Here is a 15530-nt window from a genome sequence, read left to right on the forward strand (position 1 = left end):
ATTATCTTTAGTAATGGGTAGTTTTGGGATTAATGTGAAAGTGGTTTATGGATTAGAAAAAATAAATTAATAAAAAAGAGTGGTAGAGAGAGGTGGGGTTAGGGGGACAAGGCAGCTTTAGTAAAAGAAAAGAAGGTGTGGTGTGGTGGTGTTGGTGTGTGTGTGTGAGAGAGTGAAAAAGAGATTAAAGTGGGTACTAATAGGATCAGAGGAATTTTATTTTTGGTGATCCCAAGAAGATTGCAAATAGTTTAACTTGTTCAAACGGAGAGATGTTTTTTTTTTTTTTTTGCAGCTTTTCCTTTTTGCCTGGGGATGCATAATAGTGTATGAGAAAGAGACATTAGATTCCAAAGGCCACTGCACATGAGAATCAAAAGGGTTTCTTCTTCTTATTAATATTATCAGTACACTTACACACTACTCTTCTTTTGAAGAAAATTTTGAATATATAGTATACTACTAGCTAGAGAACATCTATAAGAAATAAAGAAACTGCCTTTGTTTCTATATCGATCCAAATAATGATTCCAATTTTCAATTCTATAAAAAGTTAAAGGGATCCGACTAGCTAGCTATATAGGTTAAGGCCTATAAAGCTAATAATAATGTGAATAAAAATCTACAATTTATATATATAGGCATAGCTATTGTCATTGTTGCGTGATAAAGATTTCTCTACAGATCGAAGTCGTCATGCTCATACCAAATGTATATATATTATATACGTACGTGTCATCATTATATTAATGAGGTTAAGCTTGTACAAATAATGACAATGACATGTAATGTAATAAGTTTAAAAAGAATCTATTTGAAATGTAAGTTTCATTAAAAAGAAATTTTGACATGAGAAACACCCGGCCTAGTGCGGAAGAGAAACTTTTTTTTTCTTGTTCTTTCACAAAAGGGGTCCAAAATATGTATGTGGTTGATAATAGTGGAGTATTGTGCTGGGGCACGTAGTTTCCCCACTCGACTAGCTACGCCGGCCTTTGAAAAGCCATTGTGTCTATTGTGGCTCGGCAGATTGTGTCCAGGGCCACAGCCTGGTCTGCCCTTGAAAATGTCATAGGCTTGTGTAGTCATTATCAGCCTCATTAATTACTTAAGACACACACATATATATAGACTAGTTAGAATTGACATATCTTGGTTTGAATATCATCAAATAATCCAACATAAGGAAAAAATGTGACTCGTGATGTAAACGTAATGTGAGACTCTTGTCACTCTTTGAAATTCATGGCATTTGTTTTTGTGCTGATTAACAATAGTAAATTTTTTTTAAACTATTTAGAGATTATTATTTGACTGGATGAAAGTAGATTCCTTGTTCATATATAATATGTATCAGTATGTGTACAGTGTGGACCAAACTCCTATGGTTGAAGTTGAGCAATAACTAGTAGTGTCCTAAAAATTGAAAGCTACTATTTATTTGTGGCTCCCTCATTTTTAGCAATGTGTCCTTTTCTTATAGCTACTTTGATTGAGCCTAAAATTAGCTTTACTGTACACAGTAACAACTGCTATTCTGTCTTAATTAATGAATTAGATATATAAACAGTTAAAAGTTTGAATTCCATGCAACTATTTTTATGAAAGTAAAAAAAAAGTCCTTTCTAAGCAACCTATATAGTTTTCCTAATAGGGGTTCAGCAGATTTCATCATATGATGAGGAAAGAAATTCGATATATACATAGTACTGATTATTGATTATATAAATATAAGAGTAGACCTAGCAACAGTTTATTATTTCTAAATTAATCCTTTTTCAGTGAGATGTATATATTTGTCGTAATCTTGTATGATGTGAAAGGAAGCTGGCTTTGGCTTATTTAAGTATAAGCATGCGTATAGCAAAAGTAACAATAAACATCAAATTTTTTTAAAAAAAAAATAAAAAAATTTGCTATTTTTAAGTAAAATTGAGAGAATCTTTTATATTTTTAAACACATACATCACAATACTACTCTAAATTGCTTCTTTTCATTCTTTTTTTTTTAAAAAAAAAGAAAAAAATTACTTCCTCATTTCACCTTTTAAAATATATTATTCATTTTCTACATTATATATAGTAATATTTTATTACTCTAAATATAATTTAATAATTATTTTATTAGGTCTTAATTTTATATATATATTTATATATCAAATTATTTTTAAAAGATAATATGTAATGAAATGTAAGAATTTGAGATCAAATAAATGAAGTAATACTAAATTTAGTGATGCATTATTAAAAAATAATAAAGAGATGAAGTTAGTACATGGGAGTACTGCTCTAAGAAATGCTTTGATTTATAAATCTTGCAACAGTAAATATCACGCAAATTTCCTTTTACTCATTTCTAAGAAATGCTTTGATTATTTTTCTGGCCCCTATACTTATCTTGAAATCATTGAGATTATTTTATGACGTCTTAGGTGCATGCATGCCGAACAATAAAAATTTGAGAAATTAATGTTAAAGGTATCAATAGTATTTATTATCTTTAAATAGTAATATTATTATTATTGTAATTAAATATCAATATCATATAACTTAATAATATAATAATTTTTATAAAATATTACAAATCAATTACTACAAAAAATAACTACTTTTAGTGATAATTTTTTAATCACAATATAAATTTTTTGTAAATTAAATGCGATTTTAATTTTTTTTACTCATAACAAAAAATTACTTGTGACTAAAATATAGTACTATTTTGATACAAATTTTCACAAATTTAGTTTTAGTCATAACAAGTATAAAAACACATTTAATCCCAACAAATTGTAATTTTTGTAATTAATACCACAGACTATTTAGTCACAAATAATGATTTATAATTAGTCACAACTATTTTACTTTAAATTAATTACAAATTTTGTTGTGACTAAAAGTAAAATCTTTTGTAGTGAATCGCGAAACATTATCTTAAATGGTGCTAGACAGCCCTAATAATTGCCTAATAGCAATACTTTAAAAAATAAAAGTGTATCAAATATTAAAGTTAGCTTTATTTTTTATTTAGTGCTTTTAACTGTTAGAGATTTTTACATTGATAATGCATGAAAACTAATTAAATATCATATATAAAATACATAGCTACTCCACTCATTATCCTAAATTGTAACATATATAGCTAGCGTAGGTTTAACTATAAGACTATTTAAGCATATCTCTACAGCCTCACAGAATATAAATTTATATTTTAATAGGAGAATATACAATTTTTTATTAATATATATAGGTGGTATATATAAAACAAATATATTTAATATATTTTCAGAGAAAACACAATCTTCTTCATTGAATAAATTTTAACATTAATATTTACTAATGTTAACAATACATTTTTAACTAATTTTAAATAATCTAAAAAATTTCAACTATCATTTAATAAATAATGATTTTTTAATAAAAAATTTTATTTATAAAACAATGTAAATAATATCATAATATTTCCTCATAATTATAATTATACTTACTAATAAAAAAAATTATACTTATGATTCAAATGTAAATAATATCATAATATTTCCTCATATTAAGTAGTGTTAATAATATGCAGAACTTGGTCGTATTGGAATAGGGATATGTCATGATATTCGATTTCCTGAACTTGCCATGCTATACAGGGAAAAAGGTTCTTAATTTAGTTGAAAAGTCTTATTATGTGGTTCGGTAATCTTATGTACATGTTTCATGTACTGATATCATTACTTTTTAATTTTATGTCAAAGGTGTTCATATATATGATATGCTATCCGGGAGCATTTAACATGAGCACTGGTGAACTGTTGTGGGAGCTGGAACAGAGAGCCAGCTAACAAAATTTTGTATAATATTTTTAAGTTAACCACATTACAATAGTTCACAGGCACTGATTTGATCTTTTCCAATTTTCAGGACAGCTGATAATCAGGTGTATAAAAAAACTGCATTCACTACATAATAAATCATCTAAATTGAATTGATGATTAGCCTAGAAAAGAGTTGAAAACATTATAATTTTTTTCTTTGTGATTTCAGTCACCAGCCCGGGCTTCAAGTTGTTCTTATATGATATGGGGCCATTCTACACTTGTTGGACCGGTACTGTCACAAACTTCTGCGTTTCTTTCCCTTCATTTAGAACTATTATGGTTCTGTATTTTAGTCATATATGGGAAAAGCAACCAGAATACTATTTTAACGAAAAGATATATTAAAATGGCTTTATTGGTGGTAACATGGCAGTCGGGTGAGATAATTGCAACATCAGGGGATCAAGAGACTGTTGTGGTTGGTGAGATTGATTACTCCAAAATACAACAACAAAGGTGATAATTACTGGTTTTTACTTTTCAATAAATTTATGTCAATGTCAAAGCTACTTGGTCACTTACACAGCTCATGGAATTGGAACTGTGCAGAAAGAGCCTCCCACTTAACGAGCAAAAACGAAGAGAGATATACCAGTTTGTTGACGTACATGAACAAGAACAAGAAACTGATTAATGACAACATCTTCACATATTTGCGTAGCAATCATGCATACAGAAACTGATGTTTTCAAAATATTACTACTATAACAAAATGTAGCAATTAATTACCAAGAATTAAGATCATTGTTTGTGAACACGGGTGTGTTTATTTATTTATTTATATTTTTTTTTTTTGACAAAGGGTGTGTTTATTATTTGAACCAACTTTAACATATTACGTTATGTTCATTTGATATCAAACGAGTTCTTGCAAAAAAAATGCAATAAAGAAACGACAGGACTGGACAGAGCCGTTTTGATTCAACAAATGACATGTCGTTTTTCTCAGAAAAATAATGTAAAATGTAAAACATATCATTGGATGGCCAAAGCGGCAATGCTGTCATGGGGTAGAGGCTAGAATTCGTTTCCTGAGAAATTACAAATGTTCTCATTGCAACAGTGCAACTTCCTAAATTAAAGTTCCAGATAAATACCACGTATATATATGAATATATAATAATCACTTTCCAAAACCAAAATGACTACATATCTATCTCGATGTTTCAAAATCCTTAATGAAGATTACAACATATGGACCCAAAAAGTATACTCATTCTGACAAACATGCTTAGAGACAAATGAAGCTGATTGAAGCCCGATGGGGATTTCACTACCAAGTTCTACCCTTCTGAATGATGTTGCACTGAGCATATTGTTATACGTTTTCAAAGAACTATATTTCAGGTAGGGATATCTTGATGCTGCTTCTTGTTAACAAGCCTCTGAGCATGGCAATAACTCTTCACAGAATTATGTCTTCAAAGGAGCCTTTTTCTCTCTGTCACAGATTCTAGCAGGAGCATTTGAATGCGACTTGAACCTACCCCTTCCACCCTCATCAGTTTCCTGGAGAATAGATAATAAACAATATATCATCATGGAAAATGCTTGTTTCCCATCTGGTTGCACGAAAAAAAGGATATACAATAAAGCAACGGGAATAGAATGTCTGCAAATGATGGTTCTAATCACAAGTGACAATAACAATGGAAGTGTACTAAAACAATGGTCCATATCCACCCGGTTGTCAAAAGGCAACAACACACAACACTCAAAAATCTAACATCATCTGAAGTTAGAATTTATAAAATCTGAATCTCTAAACTTGTTTGGAACTCAAGGATTGCCATTCTATGATAAAATACTAAAGAGAAGATGGAGGAAAATGTTTTCCGAAAACTCTATAGCAGACTTTTTCTAAGCTATTTTTGTTTGAATATATTTATATGAGTTCTAAATTTTATAAAACTAAATAAAAATTTCTCATATTATTTTTCTAAGCTATTTTCGTTTGAATGTATTTATGTAAGTTCTAAATTATATAAAACTAAATAAAAATTTAAGTCTCAAATTATCTTAAAGTTCGTCCATTTTTTGTTTGAATCCAAACAAGTGATTTTTTTTTCCTCCCAAAATTCCAAGTTCCAAACAAAGTGTAAAAGATCTGGAATTTGAAATAGTCTAAAGAAATAAAGTTGCTCAAATAACCTACAATGGTTTGGCTATAATAATGGCGATGATATGATAAACAAAAAGCAACTTTAATTTCAACTGAACAACTAAACGAAGAAATAAGTCTACCTTCTTCTTAACAATCTGAACCACATCTTCATCATGAAGATTGTGACTAAGACCACAATGTTGAGGGTAGTGCCTGGCACTTATACCCCACACCAGCACATATTTAACATCCTTCACCAAATTCCTGTGTATGTGGTTACAGAAATCCTCAACTGTGCAGCCGCCTCTGTCCTGTAAAACCAACCAAGAAAGGAAATCAAAAGAGAGGCCAGATTTAGAGAAATCGAGAGAGCAAATTACTTGACAATCAAATAGAAAGTCTGAAAATAATCTGAACGTACAGAGGATAGAACTACAGGATCTGTGAAATCAGGTTGCTGCCCTTGAGGTTTTGTGTAAACTCGAACAAGCCCCATCTCTTCCCACATCTTTGCAAGTAGTCTATCGAAGTTTAACTGTTAAAGCGGCACAGATATGAGAAATCAACACTAAGAGATTTCAAAATATATTGAATAATGAAACCAATATTCTCCATTTATAATTATTTAGTGAAGTTTAATTAAAGAACTTGCCCTCAGGTTGCAGCTTATAACAACAGAATTAGGTTGTCTTGCCAATGTGTCCACATCATCAATACCAATAACATCAATCTTGTTGTAGACATACACACATTTCATGTATTTACGATTTCCCTCAATGACATCAATAAAATCATCCACTGTTGCATCCTCGCGAAATAGCACCTGCGAGAAAAAAAAAATCACCATTAAACAATATGATTTCCCTATTCAAATAGCCCAAGATGTAAAGTCGAATAATGTAGATAAACATGTATAAGCTGAGCTGAGTGTGCGAGGTGATTCAATTAACAAAGAACCTTAACAACATACCTCAGCGTTGTGAATTTTGTATTCGTGTAAAATTTGATAACAAAGCTTCTCATCCACGTGAGTTAAAGTGAGAGTGCTGTTGAATGAAATGCCCCCAGTTTTTTTCTTTTTGAAGTATATCTGCCAAGAAGAAACAATGCCAAAACCCAGTTAAGAATCCTGCAGGTTATGAAACAAAATCAACAAAATATAAACTAAAGAGAATAATCAAAACAGTAAAAATATAACATAGCCTTTCAAAAAAGAAAAAAAAAAAGAAGAAGAAGAAGAAGAAAGAGCTATCTTCAATATCAAAAGCTTGCCTGAGGAGGTCTTTTGTTTAAACGCAAACCCACAGCTTCCAGCTCCCTTGTCAATATTTGCCGATGACCCTCACTCTGATACAGTTTACAAGCAATTAACATAAGAAATAACAAGATTGTTCGACTAAAACAAATGATGCAGAATCCATCATAGATAAAGAAGTAAAGGATGTCACTCATAACTCAATCCAGTAGCAACGGTAGAGAAGAGTGGGGAATTTAGATTCAAAGTACATACTTACTTTTGAGGCATCAAGAACCATCAGAACAATGTCAGACGACTTGGCAACAGCAATAACCTGACAGAAGTAAAGAGTCACAAATTTTTTTAATTTCCTTAATAGTTACATTATTAAGAAGAACAAGAGATAATAAATGACCAACAGACCAAGACGAACTCTAAAATTATTCTCATTAATACTATTAAAAGATATGTGAAGAAATTTTATAAAAACCATCCCACCTGCCTTCCACGACCCTTGCCTTCAGAAGCACCTTCAATGATTCCAGGAAGATCGAGCAACTGAATTTTTGTATCATTGTAGTGAATAATACCAGGAATGCAAGTAAGTGTTGTGAACTCATAAGAAGCAGCTTCTGACTGTGTACCCGTTAACATTGTCAGAAGTGTCGACTTTCCCACACTACAAGCAATTGCAATAAGTAAAGATTTGAACATTCTCTATCTCAGATACAAAACGATTGTGTTTTCACATTGGCAAAATTCTATTAAATTAGAAATATACAACATAGTAAACCAAACGCATAATTAAGACAGATGGGTCGATAAATATGAAAGGAAAACCATTTACAAACCATACAAAGAAAATCACACAAACATTTCCAAGTCATGATAAAGATGGCAAACCTAGGAAAACCAATCAACGCAACACGTCCATGGCCAAATTTTGTTACTTCAAAACCATCTCCCCCTCCACTAGAACCCTGAATGTTCATAGATTCATATAAAAGAAAATGATCAATCAACATATTCGAACAAGTAGAGAAATTTTCCTGTGCAATTTAAGAGCAAGCATGGCAAAGCAATAGAGGAATTGCATCCCATACCTTTGGAGGCTCCAGTAATTGAGTCCGCAGCTTAGCAATCTTTGCTTTGAGCTGACCAAGATGATACTCTGCAATTATAACCATTGTAACAATTAAATTATATGTAATTCTATCCATGAAAAACAGAATTAAATTGATTAAAGAAAAAAAAAGATGCAGATAAAGATACCTGTTGCTTTGTTTTTCTGAGTCCGAGCCATCTCGGCCTCAATTTCTTTGATCTTTTCAATGATCCCCATTTTTCTTTATCTGTAGCTCCTGTAATCGAAAACAATAAGTCGAGAACGCATATATAACTATAAAGGGTCTAAAATCGCATCAATTTATGAGAAATTAAACAATAAACTGAAAAGCAATATGGGAAACGGGATAGGAGAAATTGAAATTGCAGTCAAAGTTACTCACCGCGACGGAGCTGCCTATGAGTCGTGGAGCTTGAAGCTGAGATAGAGAAATGGCAGACTGATAGTGATAGTGGAGGAGGAGGAGTTTAGGGCTCAGCTTCAGAGTCAGAGCAAAGGAGGAAAGAAGAAGAGCGTAGAAGAGTTTGGATTATCGACTTCATTTAACGGCCCATTGTAATTATTGGATCGGATTTCCAAGGCCCAGCTCTGTCCCTTGAGTTTTTTTTTTTTTTAATTATTTGAAAAATACATAAAAAAAAATTTTTAAAAATGGTTTATAAATTTTACTTTCTTTCTTATTATTTTGGTGCTGTTTTAATTTTTATTTTTTATTATTTTTATGTTGTTCAGATATTATTTTTTATCACTTTTATATAATTTTTTAATTATTTTTCTAAAATACTGTAAAAATATAAAATATATATATATCTAAACATATAAATACAAAAAATTTACTGAAAAATTATTGTTTTGCGTAAATTTCTCTTTTTTTTTTTGAACTTCGACTGCCAATTTTCATTTTTAATGTTTTCTAGTACATATTAATCCAATTTATAATTAATTTATGTGCAATACATTTATAAAAATTATATTATTAAGAATTCAAACAGTATTTATAATTAATTTACTACTAAATTATGTCTATGTACACCAATTTTCTCTTTTTTTAATTAAAAAAGCAAAAGTTTTTTTCTTAAAATATGTTTTATAAAATTAATTTCACTTTTTCATTTTTAAATACAAGAATTAAAATTTTGAAAGTTTGAAAGCAAAAACATAAATTTATATAACTTAGTGCACCAGACACTTCCACTTCTTGAGTAATTTAGGCTAGAATAGAAATCTTCAGTGCATTCATTTCGAAATATGAGATTTATTTTGAAAGAATTCAATATAATTATTAGTATGTATGCACTCCCTTCGTTTGAAACTTCACAAGATTGTATGGGATAATGAGTGTTTATGGAGTAAATCAGTAATCTTATTCTTGATAAAAAAAGAAAAAAATAAGCCAACTTCATTGAAGTTTCATAAGAGGCAACTATCCCCACTCATAACTTCATGTCCTTTTCTCTTTTAGACGTATCGTATTACTCCTTACTTCATGTGAAGTACAACTTACCATAACCAATATCCGAAAAGAAATACAAGATCACAAGAAAATGCCATTAAAATTTCTAATCCCATTTCAGCAGAAACAAAGCCGGTCAAGTTACAAGATATACAACAGTCTCAACAGAAAACGAAGACCAAGATGTCATTTTCCATCTTAATCATATGGGATTTGAATATAAGCAGCATCACAAACGAAAGGGATGTCAGCATACATACCAGCAAGAGAACAGCGCAAGCATTCCAAAACTGTAAAAAGGTAAGCAAAAGCAACCCCTGTCCAGAAATGCATCCCGACTTTGCCCCAGTACAGAGCAAGAGGCATCCAACGGCTGACAGTTCCTATCACTTGCAGTGCGATTTCGAGTAACATCCCCATCACTACATGAAACCTGAAGAAGTGAGGCCATTCCTTTCTTCTCACAATTCCAAGATATGCAACAAAGAAGTATGCCATCAAGAACCAGCTCGGCAAACTTCCAATGGCGGTAAGAAAAGGGTATGTTGCGAATTCCAAGTCTTCAAGAAAAGGGTGTAGATGATAAGCTGTCTCAGCATACATCCAGGTTTCATGGAGGGGCATTAGATAAGGAAGACATGCCAGCATTCTCCACCACCATCTAGGCTTCTTAGTCATTGGCGGGAACCTAAAACTAGTTGGGACATCCTTAGCTGCCCTAATAGAAGTACCTTGCCTGCAACGCTTTGGTAACAAGGGGATGGCACGCAACAGGCTACCTTGATCCCCACTTAGTAGTGGAGATGAAACAGCAGAGAGATGAAGGGGTGGCATCCATGAGCTGATTCTGGAAAAAGAACCTTTACTTTGCAAATGAGGAACGCATGAAGTACCGGATCCATGTATCAATGTCTTGTTTGTTCTGAGATTTATAGAGAAACACCCAGTGGGCAAAGAGCTTCCGTTTAGAACCATGGTCGGGCACCTGATAAAGAAAGCCAAATTCTTGAGTATAAAACATCGATATAGGATTTAACATGAAATATAACCCACATTAAAAAGTAAACAATGCAAGCCATGCGAATATAATCCACTCGAAGTGGACACTAGGAATGAAACAGTAAAACACAAATGCTTAAGGACTACAATACAATAATAAACACTAAAAATTCAAAATTCGTTTCTAAGTGTAAACCCCCGACATGACCAAAGGACACAGCACGTTTTATAATCAGGTCATGTTTTAGTATCAGCCCGGACTGTTTAACCTGTGTTTATACCGTTTAACACTTAAAACATTTGATAAACCTGTCCAAATATTTAAATGGCAAGAAGAATTCTTTTCCCATTAATGTTTCCATTACAAATGAACAATCCCAAGAATAGGCTGAACAATTAATTGTTGATACAAACAGCAAAACCCAGATGGACCTTTTCAAAGGATATCGGAATGTTATTAATATATAGATGTCTGTTAGTCCCATTTCATAATGCAATATAGGCATTTAGCAAATATAATTACAATCACATATTTTTTTGTTGATAATGTAATATACCCAGATGGACCTTTTCTAAGGATATAAAATGATATAAATAAATCAAACGATTAGGATGTATGTTAGTCCCATATTACAAACACTAAGTGGACTTTTAACAAACAACTCATATGATTCATTCTGCCAAACATTACTCTTTCAATCAAACTGGAAAACATATCATTTTGTCTGCACTAAGTAAAGAGCTCCCAAACTTTGAAAAACTCTCCCTAATTAAAAAAGAGCGCAAATTTCCACAACTACCACTTCACTTTTTTTTTCTTCTTTAATTAAGGAGAAAGAAAGAAACAAAATGAGAAGGTAACAAATGAGAGAGAAAGAGTGAATAATTGGTTATAATAGAATCTATTAAACTCACAGAAGAAGAAATTGAAGATTACATGAGAGCGGAGAAGAGAGCGGAGCAGCGGCGAGAATGATTAAGAGTCTAGGGTTTGTGCAAACATCATCGTTGGAATCTTCATTCTATCCTCTCTTGTCTGATAAACCTCACCCCCAGCGGCAACTCTAACTCAACTGTTGTCACTTCACTTATGTTATTGAATCTCTCCCATATGGACCTGAGAATCGGAAGGCCATTGACATTGGGCTGAAATGGCCCACTTTTAAAGCCCACACCATATGTTAGATCAGTTCGATTTTTGTTGTCCACTTTTGTTAAAAGCAAATGAGAAAAGAAATAAAAAATTAAAATAAAAAAATTAAAAGAAAAGGTTTTTTGTAAATAAAATAAAAAAAATGTAAAAATATTCAAAATTATTTTTGTAATTTTATTATTATTTTGGGAAATTTACATCGTGTACAAACTTTTGCTATTTTTTTACAAAAATACTGTCAAAACATGTCAAAATACCATAAGACTTGAAAATAAATATGAAAAAAAAATTAAGTGTCAACAGTACAATAATTAGTAGACTTTAAGTTTTTTTTTATTTGAAAGAATAGTAGACTTTAAGTTGAATATTTACATATTGGACCTAAATAAATATAAAAATTGGTATTTTTATAATATGCGGTGCGGTGCGGTTTGAACCGCGCGGTTTAGGAAAAATTCAAACCGCGACCGCACTGCAAAGAATTTCAAACCGCACTTTTTTTGCGGTGTGGTACGGTGCGAGCGGTTTGGGCGGTTTGATGAACACCCCTAGTGTTTTATAAAAACATAATATTTTTGTAAAGATTTCCGTGTGATAGTATTTTTGTAAAAATTAACTCAAATTTCAATATTTTTTTTTTTTTGTAAACTTTTGATTATTTTTATTTCAATATTTATGTATGTAAAATTATTCCTAAAAATTATTTAAAAAATCACCATAAACAGTAAATTAAAAAATAAATAAAAAAAATACCCAAGTTATTAATAGAAACGATCGCACGGCGGCTTTCTCCAGGCCGCCACCGTCTGTATTTGTAGATTCCGAATAAAACATACATAATCTCTGATTTGATTATTTATTTTTATGCTTTTTTATTAATATTTTATACTACAAGACAAATCTTTTTATATAAATATATCATTTTATTTTTAGTCCTGATTTAATCAAATTTTCAATATCTTTAATTTGAACGACCTTTCCCAAAGCTCCATCAATGGCGGACTCCAACTTCGCCTACCTCTGGTTTCTCCTCATCCTCTCACCTATTGCTCTCCTCATCTTTCTCTATTTCATAGTTCGACCACGTCCAGTCAAGATCGCAATAAAAAACCGTCACGTCTTCATCACTGGCGGATCTAGTGGCATCGGCCTCGCCCTGGCTCACCGGGCCGCATCGGAGGGTGCACGAGTCTCCATCCTAGCCCGATCGCTCGACAAGCTCAAGGAGGCGAAGGAATCAATCAGTCTAGCCACAGGCGTCGACGTTGCGATCTTCGCCGTTGATGTGAGGGAGTACGATGCCGTTCGTATGGCGGTGGAGGAGGCTGGGCCCATCGATGTGCTGGTTGTGAATCAAGGGGTTTTTATTCCTCAAGAACTGGAGAAGCAAGATTTGGATGAGGTGAAGTTCATGGTGGACGTGAATCTGATCGGTAGTTTCAACATGATAAAGGCTGCTTTGCCTAGTATGAAGGATAGAGGAAATCGTGGACCGGCTTCAATCGCTCTCATGTCATCCCAGGCTGGTCAGGTAGGTATTAGCGGTTAATTAAGTCCAATTTCCTTAGGCATTTCATAGTGTGTTGAACTCAAATACTAAATTGCTTTTGATTTGCAGACCAAGTTCTCATTGTGAGTTTTTCACAGAGTATTGTACTAGTTAATCTAAGACTCACAGAGTGATAGTAACACATTTTTGGCATATGATATTGAAAATGTCTATTTTCACTGATTATTCATTTAATTTGAAGACCATGTCCTCATTTGGAAATATGTCTCGAAATTTTAATAAATTGAAAATGACAGTGACAACATTTATATATTTTTACAAATTTGTTTGACTGTTTGAGAAAGCTCTGTTATTAATATTATTTTTTGAAACCTATTTCTTTTATGATTTTTTTCAAAAAAAGAAACAAAAGCAAATCTACACTAAGCAAACTGTCAAAAAGGGTTTTCAAGTTTTGTTTTTGAAGAACAAAGTTATACAGAACAAAAGTAAATATATCTGAATTTCTCCTAAATGCTTGTATTAAATGTTAGGTGGGCATATATGGTTATACAGCTTATTCAGCAAGCAAGTTTGGGTTGAGGGGTCTAGCAGAAGCGTTGCAGCAGGAGCTTATCTCACAAGACATTCATGTCTCTCTTATATTTCCTCCAGATACAGATACACCTGGCATGGCAGAAGGTACAAGAGGAAACCTTTAAACAATCACTTTTTTCCCCTGAATTTGTAGTACATTTTGTTCTATGTGAATGAATGTGTGATTTTGGGCAATGGCAGAGGTCAAGAGACGTCCTCAGCTCACCAGCGTCATAGCTGCAGCATCTGGTGCAATGGGAGCTAATGAAGTTGCCAAGAAAGCTTTGGATGGCATTAAATGTGGTAGCTTTATTATCCATTGCAACTTAGAGGGGCTCTTACTGTCCATAGCAACTGCTGGCTTATCTCCTCAGAGATCATTTTTAATGGCTTTCGTTGAGGTGTTTGCTGCTGGCCTGATACGTGTTGCAGCACTTTGTTTCCAGTGGAATTGGTATTCAAGCATTGAGAAGTGGCATGTACAACATAAACAATAAGGTATATTTTTAGGCCAACCCATCTTAGCAGAACAAAAATTGCAAAACTTGTCGGTGAATCTAAGCGTATTTTACTATGATGTTTTGTGTTTTTTGTCAAGCTTAATCTTTGTTGGGATCCAACAAAAGAATTAGCTCTAGGCTTCCTGCAATCTGAGGTGAGCTAATGTCCTAAGTTGCTACACGGGTGGAATCCACACTTACAATAAATGTTAGGAATAAGCATCGGTGTTATTATGTAAATGTTTTTGGTTTGTTTTTTATTCCGGGAATCATTCACAGAACGATTAGTGCTTGATTTTGTGAAATTTTAATTGCAGGTGTGGATAATTTGATGGATAGATGTAAGGACTTTGAGCCACTTAAGTGTTGAAGTGAAGTTGAAGAGTTAGATTTCACTCTATACATGAGTGTGAAAACAACAAACACAAGTGCTTTTGTAATTGAAAAGAACCATTCTTTTTTTCTTACAAAAATCATGCTCTTTTCTTAACCATTGAACCTTTCTGATTTCTGTCTCAAAGTTTGGTCTGTGTGCTACTTAAATTGGAGCACCCAAAAGTCTAGACTGTAAAATGTTATCACAAAATAAACTGTGTAAAGATAAAACTAGGGGAAGAGATAGCCTTTTGACTTTTACAATGCAATTTCTTGTGGTAAACGGCAGTTTTGTTTTATTATTGTATATCAACACTTATATATAAACTAGGTGAATGTACGTGCCGAGCCACGTATTGCTAGTTTCATTTAAGATTTTGGTCTTTTTAAGATTTTGAATATATTTTATTTTTAAAGATTATAAATTTTTTGTTTGAAAAAATTAAATATTTATATTTGAAATATTATTTAATAATGTATTAAAAATAATATTAGTGTAATTATAAAATTGTAAATAAATTTATTATTGGAGTGGTAGATTATTCTATTTAGTTCTTTTTTTAACATAGCATTGTAATGTAGGTTTATATATATAAATATTCTGTAAAGTGATAATATTATATGAACATCTCCA

At 32.1% G+C, this 15530-nt stretch overlaps 4 protein-coding genes across 7 annotated transcripts; 2 read left to right on the forward strand and 2 right to left on the reverse strand.

Annotated features, from left to right (window-relative positions):
* The first annotated feature begins 3693 nt into the window (after nucleotides 1-3693).
* LOC133034667 (omega-amidase, chloroplastic-like) lies at nucleotides 3694-4523 on the forward strand. Its single transcript, XM_061109954.1, has 4 exons — nucleotides 3694-3818; nucleotides 4030-4092; nucleotides 4237-4319; nucleotides 4413-4523. The coding sequence occupies exons 1-4, from the start codon at nucleotides 3696-3698 to the stop codon at nucleotides 4495-4497; spliced, it is 354 nt and encodes a 117-aa protein (XP_060965937.1). The 5' UTR covers nucleotides 3694-3695; the 3' UTR covers nucleotides 4498-4523.
* Nucleotides 4524-4820: 297 nt separating this feature from the next.
* Nucleotides 4821-8871, reverse strand: LOC115707057 (developmentally-regulated G-protein 2). 2 transcript variants are annotated; one of them, XM_030634882.2, is made up of 12 exons: nucleotides 8713-8871; nucleotides 8477-8565; nucleotides 8308-8375; nucleotides 8108-8184; nucleotides 7703-7883; nucleotides 7482-7538; nucleotides 7240-7314; nucleotides 6938-7057; nucleotides 6620-6790; nucleotides 6389-6502; nucleotides 6108-6278; nucleotides 4821-5372 (listed from the first exon to the last, which is right to left on the reverse strand). In XM_030634882.2, exons 2-12 carry the CDS (start codon nucleotides 8544-8546, stop codon nucleotides 5277-5279), a joined length of 1200 nt encoding a protein of 399 aa, XP_030490742.1. In that variant the 5' UTR covers nucleotides 8547-8565; nucleotides 8713-8871; the 3' UTR covers nucleotides 4821-5276. The 2 variants fall into 2 exon arrangements, with proteins under 2 accessions (XP_030490742.1, XP_030490743.1); XM_030634883.2 differs by having other exon boundaries at nucleotides 8477-8556; nucleotides 8713-8850.
* Nucleotides 8872-9875: 1004 nt separating this feature from the next.
* Nucleotides 9876-12478, reverse strand: LOC115707059 (protein TIC 20-I, chloroplastic). Of its 2 annotated transcripts, none has more exons than XM_030634887.2 (2): nucleotides 11720-12478; nucleotides 9876-10768 (listed from the first exon to the last, which is right to left on the reverse strand). In XM_030634887.2, coding segments are annotated over exons 1-2 (789 nt in total). In that variant the 5' UTR covers nucleotides 11722-12478; the 3' UTR covers nucleotides 9876-9981. The 2 variants fall into 2 exon arrangements, with proteins under 2 accessions (XP_030490747.2, XP_030490748.2); XM_030634888.2 differs by having other exon boundaries at nucleotides 11698-11873.
* Nucleotides 12479-12707: 229 nt separating this feature from the next.
* LOC115707058 (3-dehydrosphinganine reductase TSC10A) lies at nucleotides 12708-15179 on the forward strand. 2 transcript variants are annotated; one of them, XM_030634884.2, is made up of 4 exons: nucleotides 12708-13466; nucleotides 13979-14126; nucleotides 14223-14519; nucleotides 14839-15179. In XM_030634884.2, the coding sequence occupies exons 1-3, from the start codon at nucleotides 12930-12932 to the stop codon at nucleotides 14516-14518; spliced, it is 981 nt and encodes a 326-aa protein (XP_030490744.1). In that variant the 5' UTR covers nucleotides 12708-12929; the 3' UTR covers nucleotide 14519; nucleotides 14839-15179. The 2 variants fall into 2 exon arrangements, with proteins under 2 accessions (XP_030490744.1, XP_030490746.1); XM_030634886.2 differs by lacking the exon at nucleotides 14839-15179 and adding an exon at nucleotides 14620-14814 and having other exon boundaries at nucleotides 12930-13466.
* Nucleotides 15180-15530: the final 351 nt, after the last annotated feature.

This window comes from Cannabis sativa, chromosome 1 (assembly GCF_029168945.1).
Source record: "Cannabis sativa cultivar Pink pepper isolate KNU-18-1 chromosome 1, ASM2916894v1, whole genome shotgun sequence".
Taxonomy (NCBI): Eukaryota; Viridiplantae; Streptophyta; class Magnoliopsida; order Rosales; family Cannabaceae; genus Cannabis; species Cannabis sativa.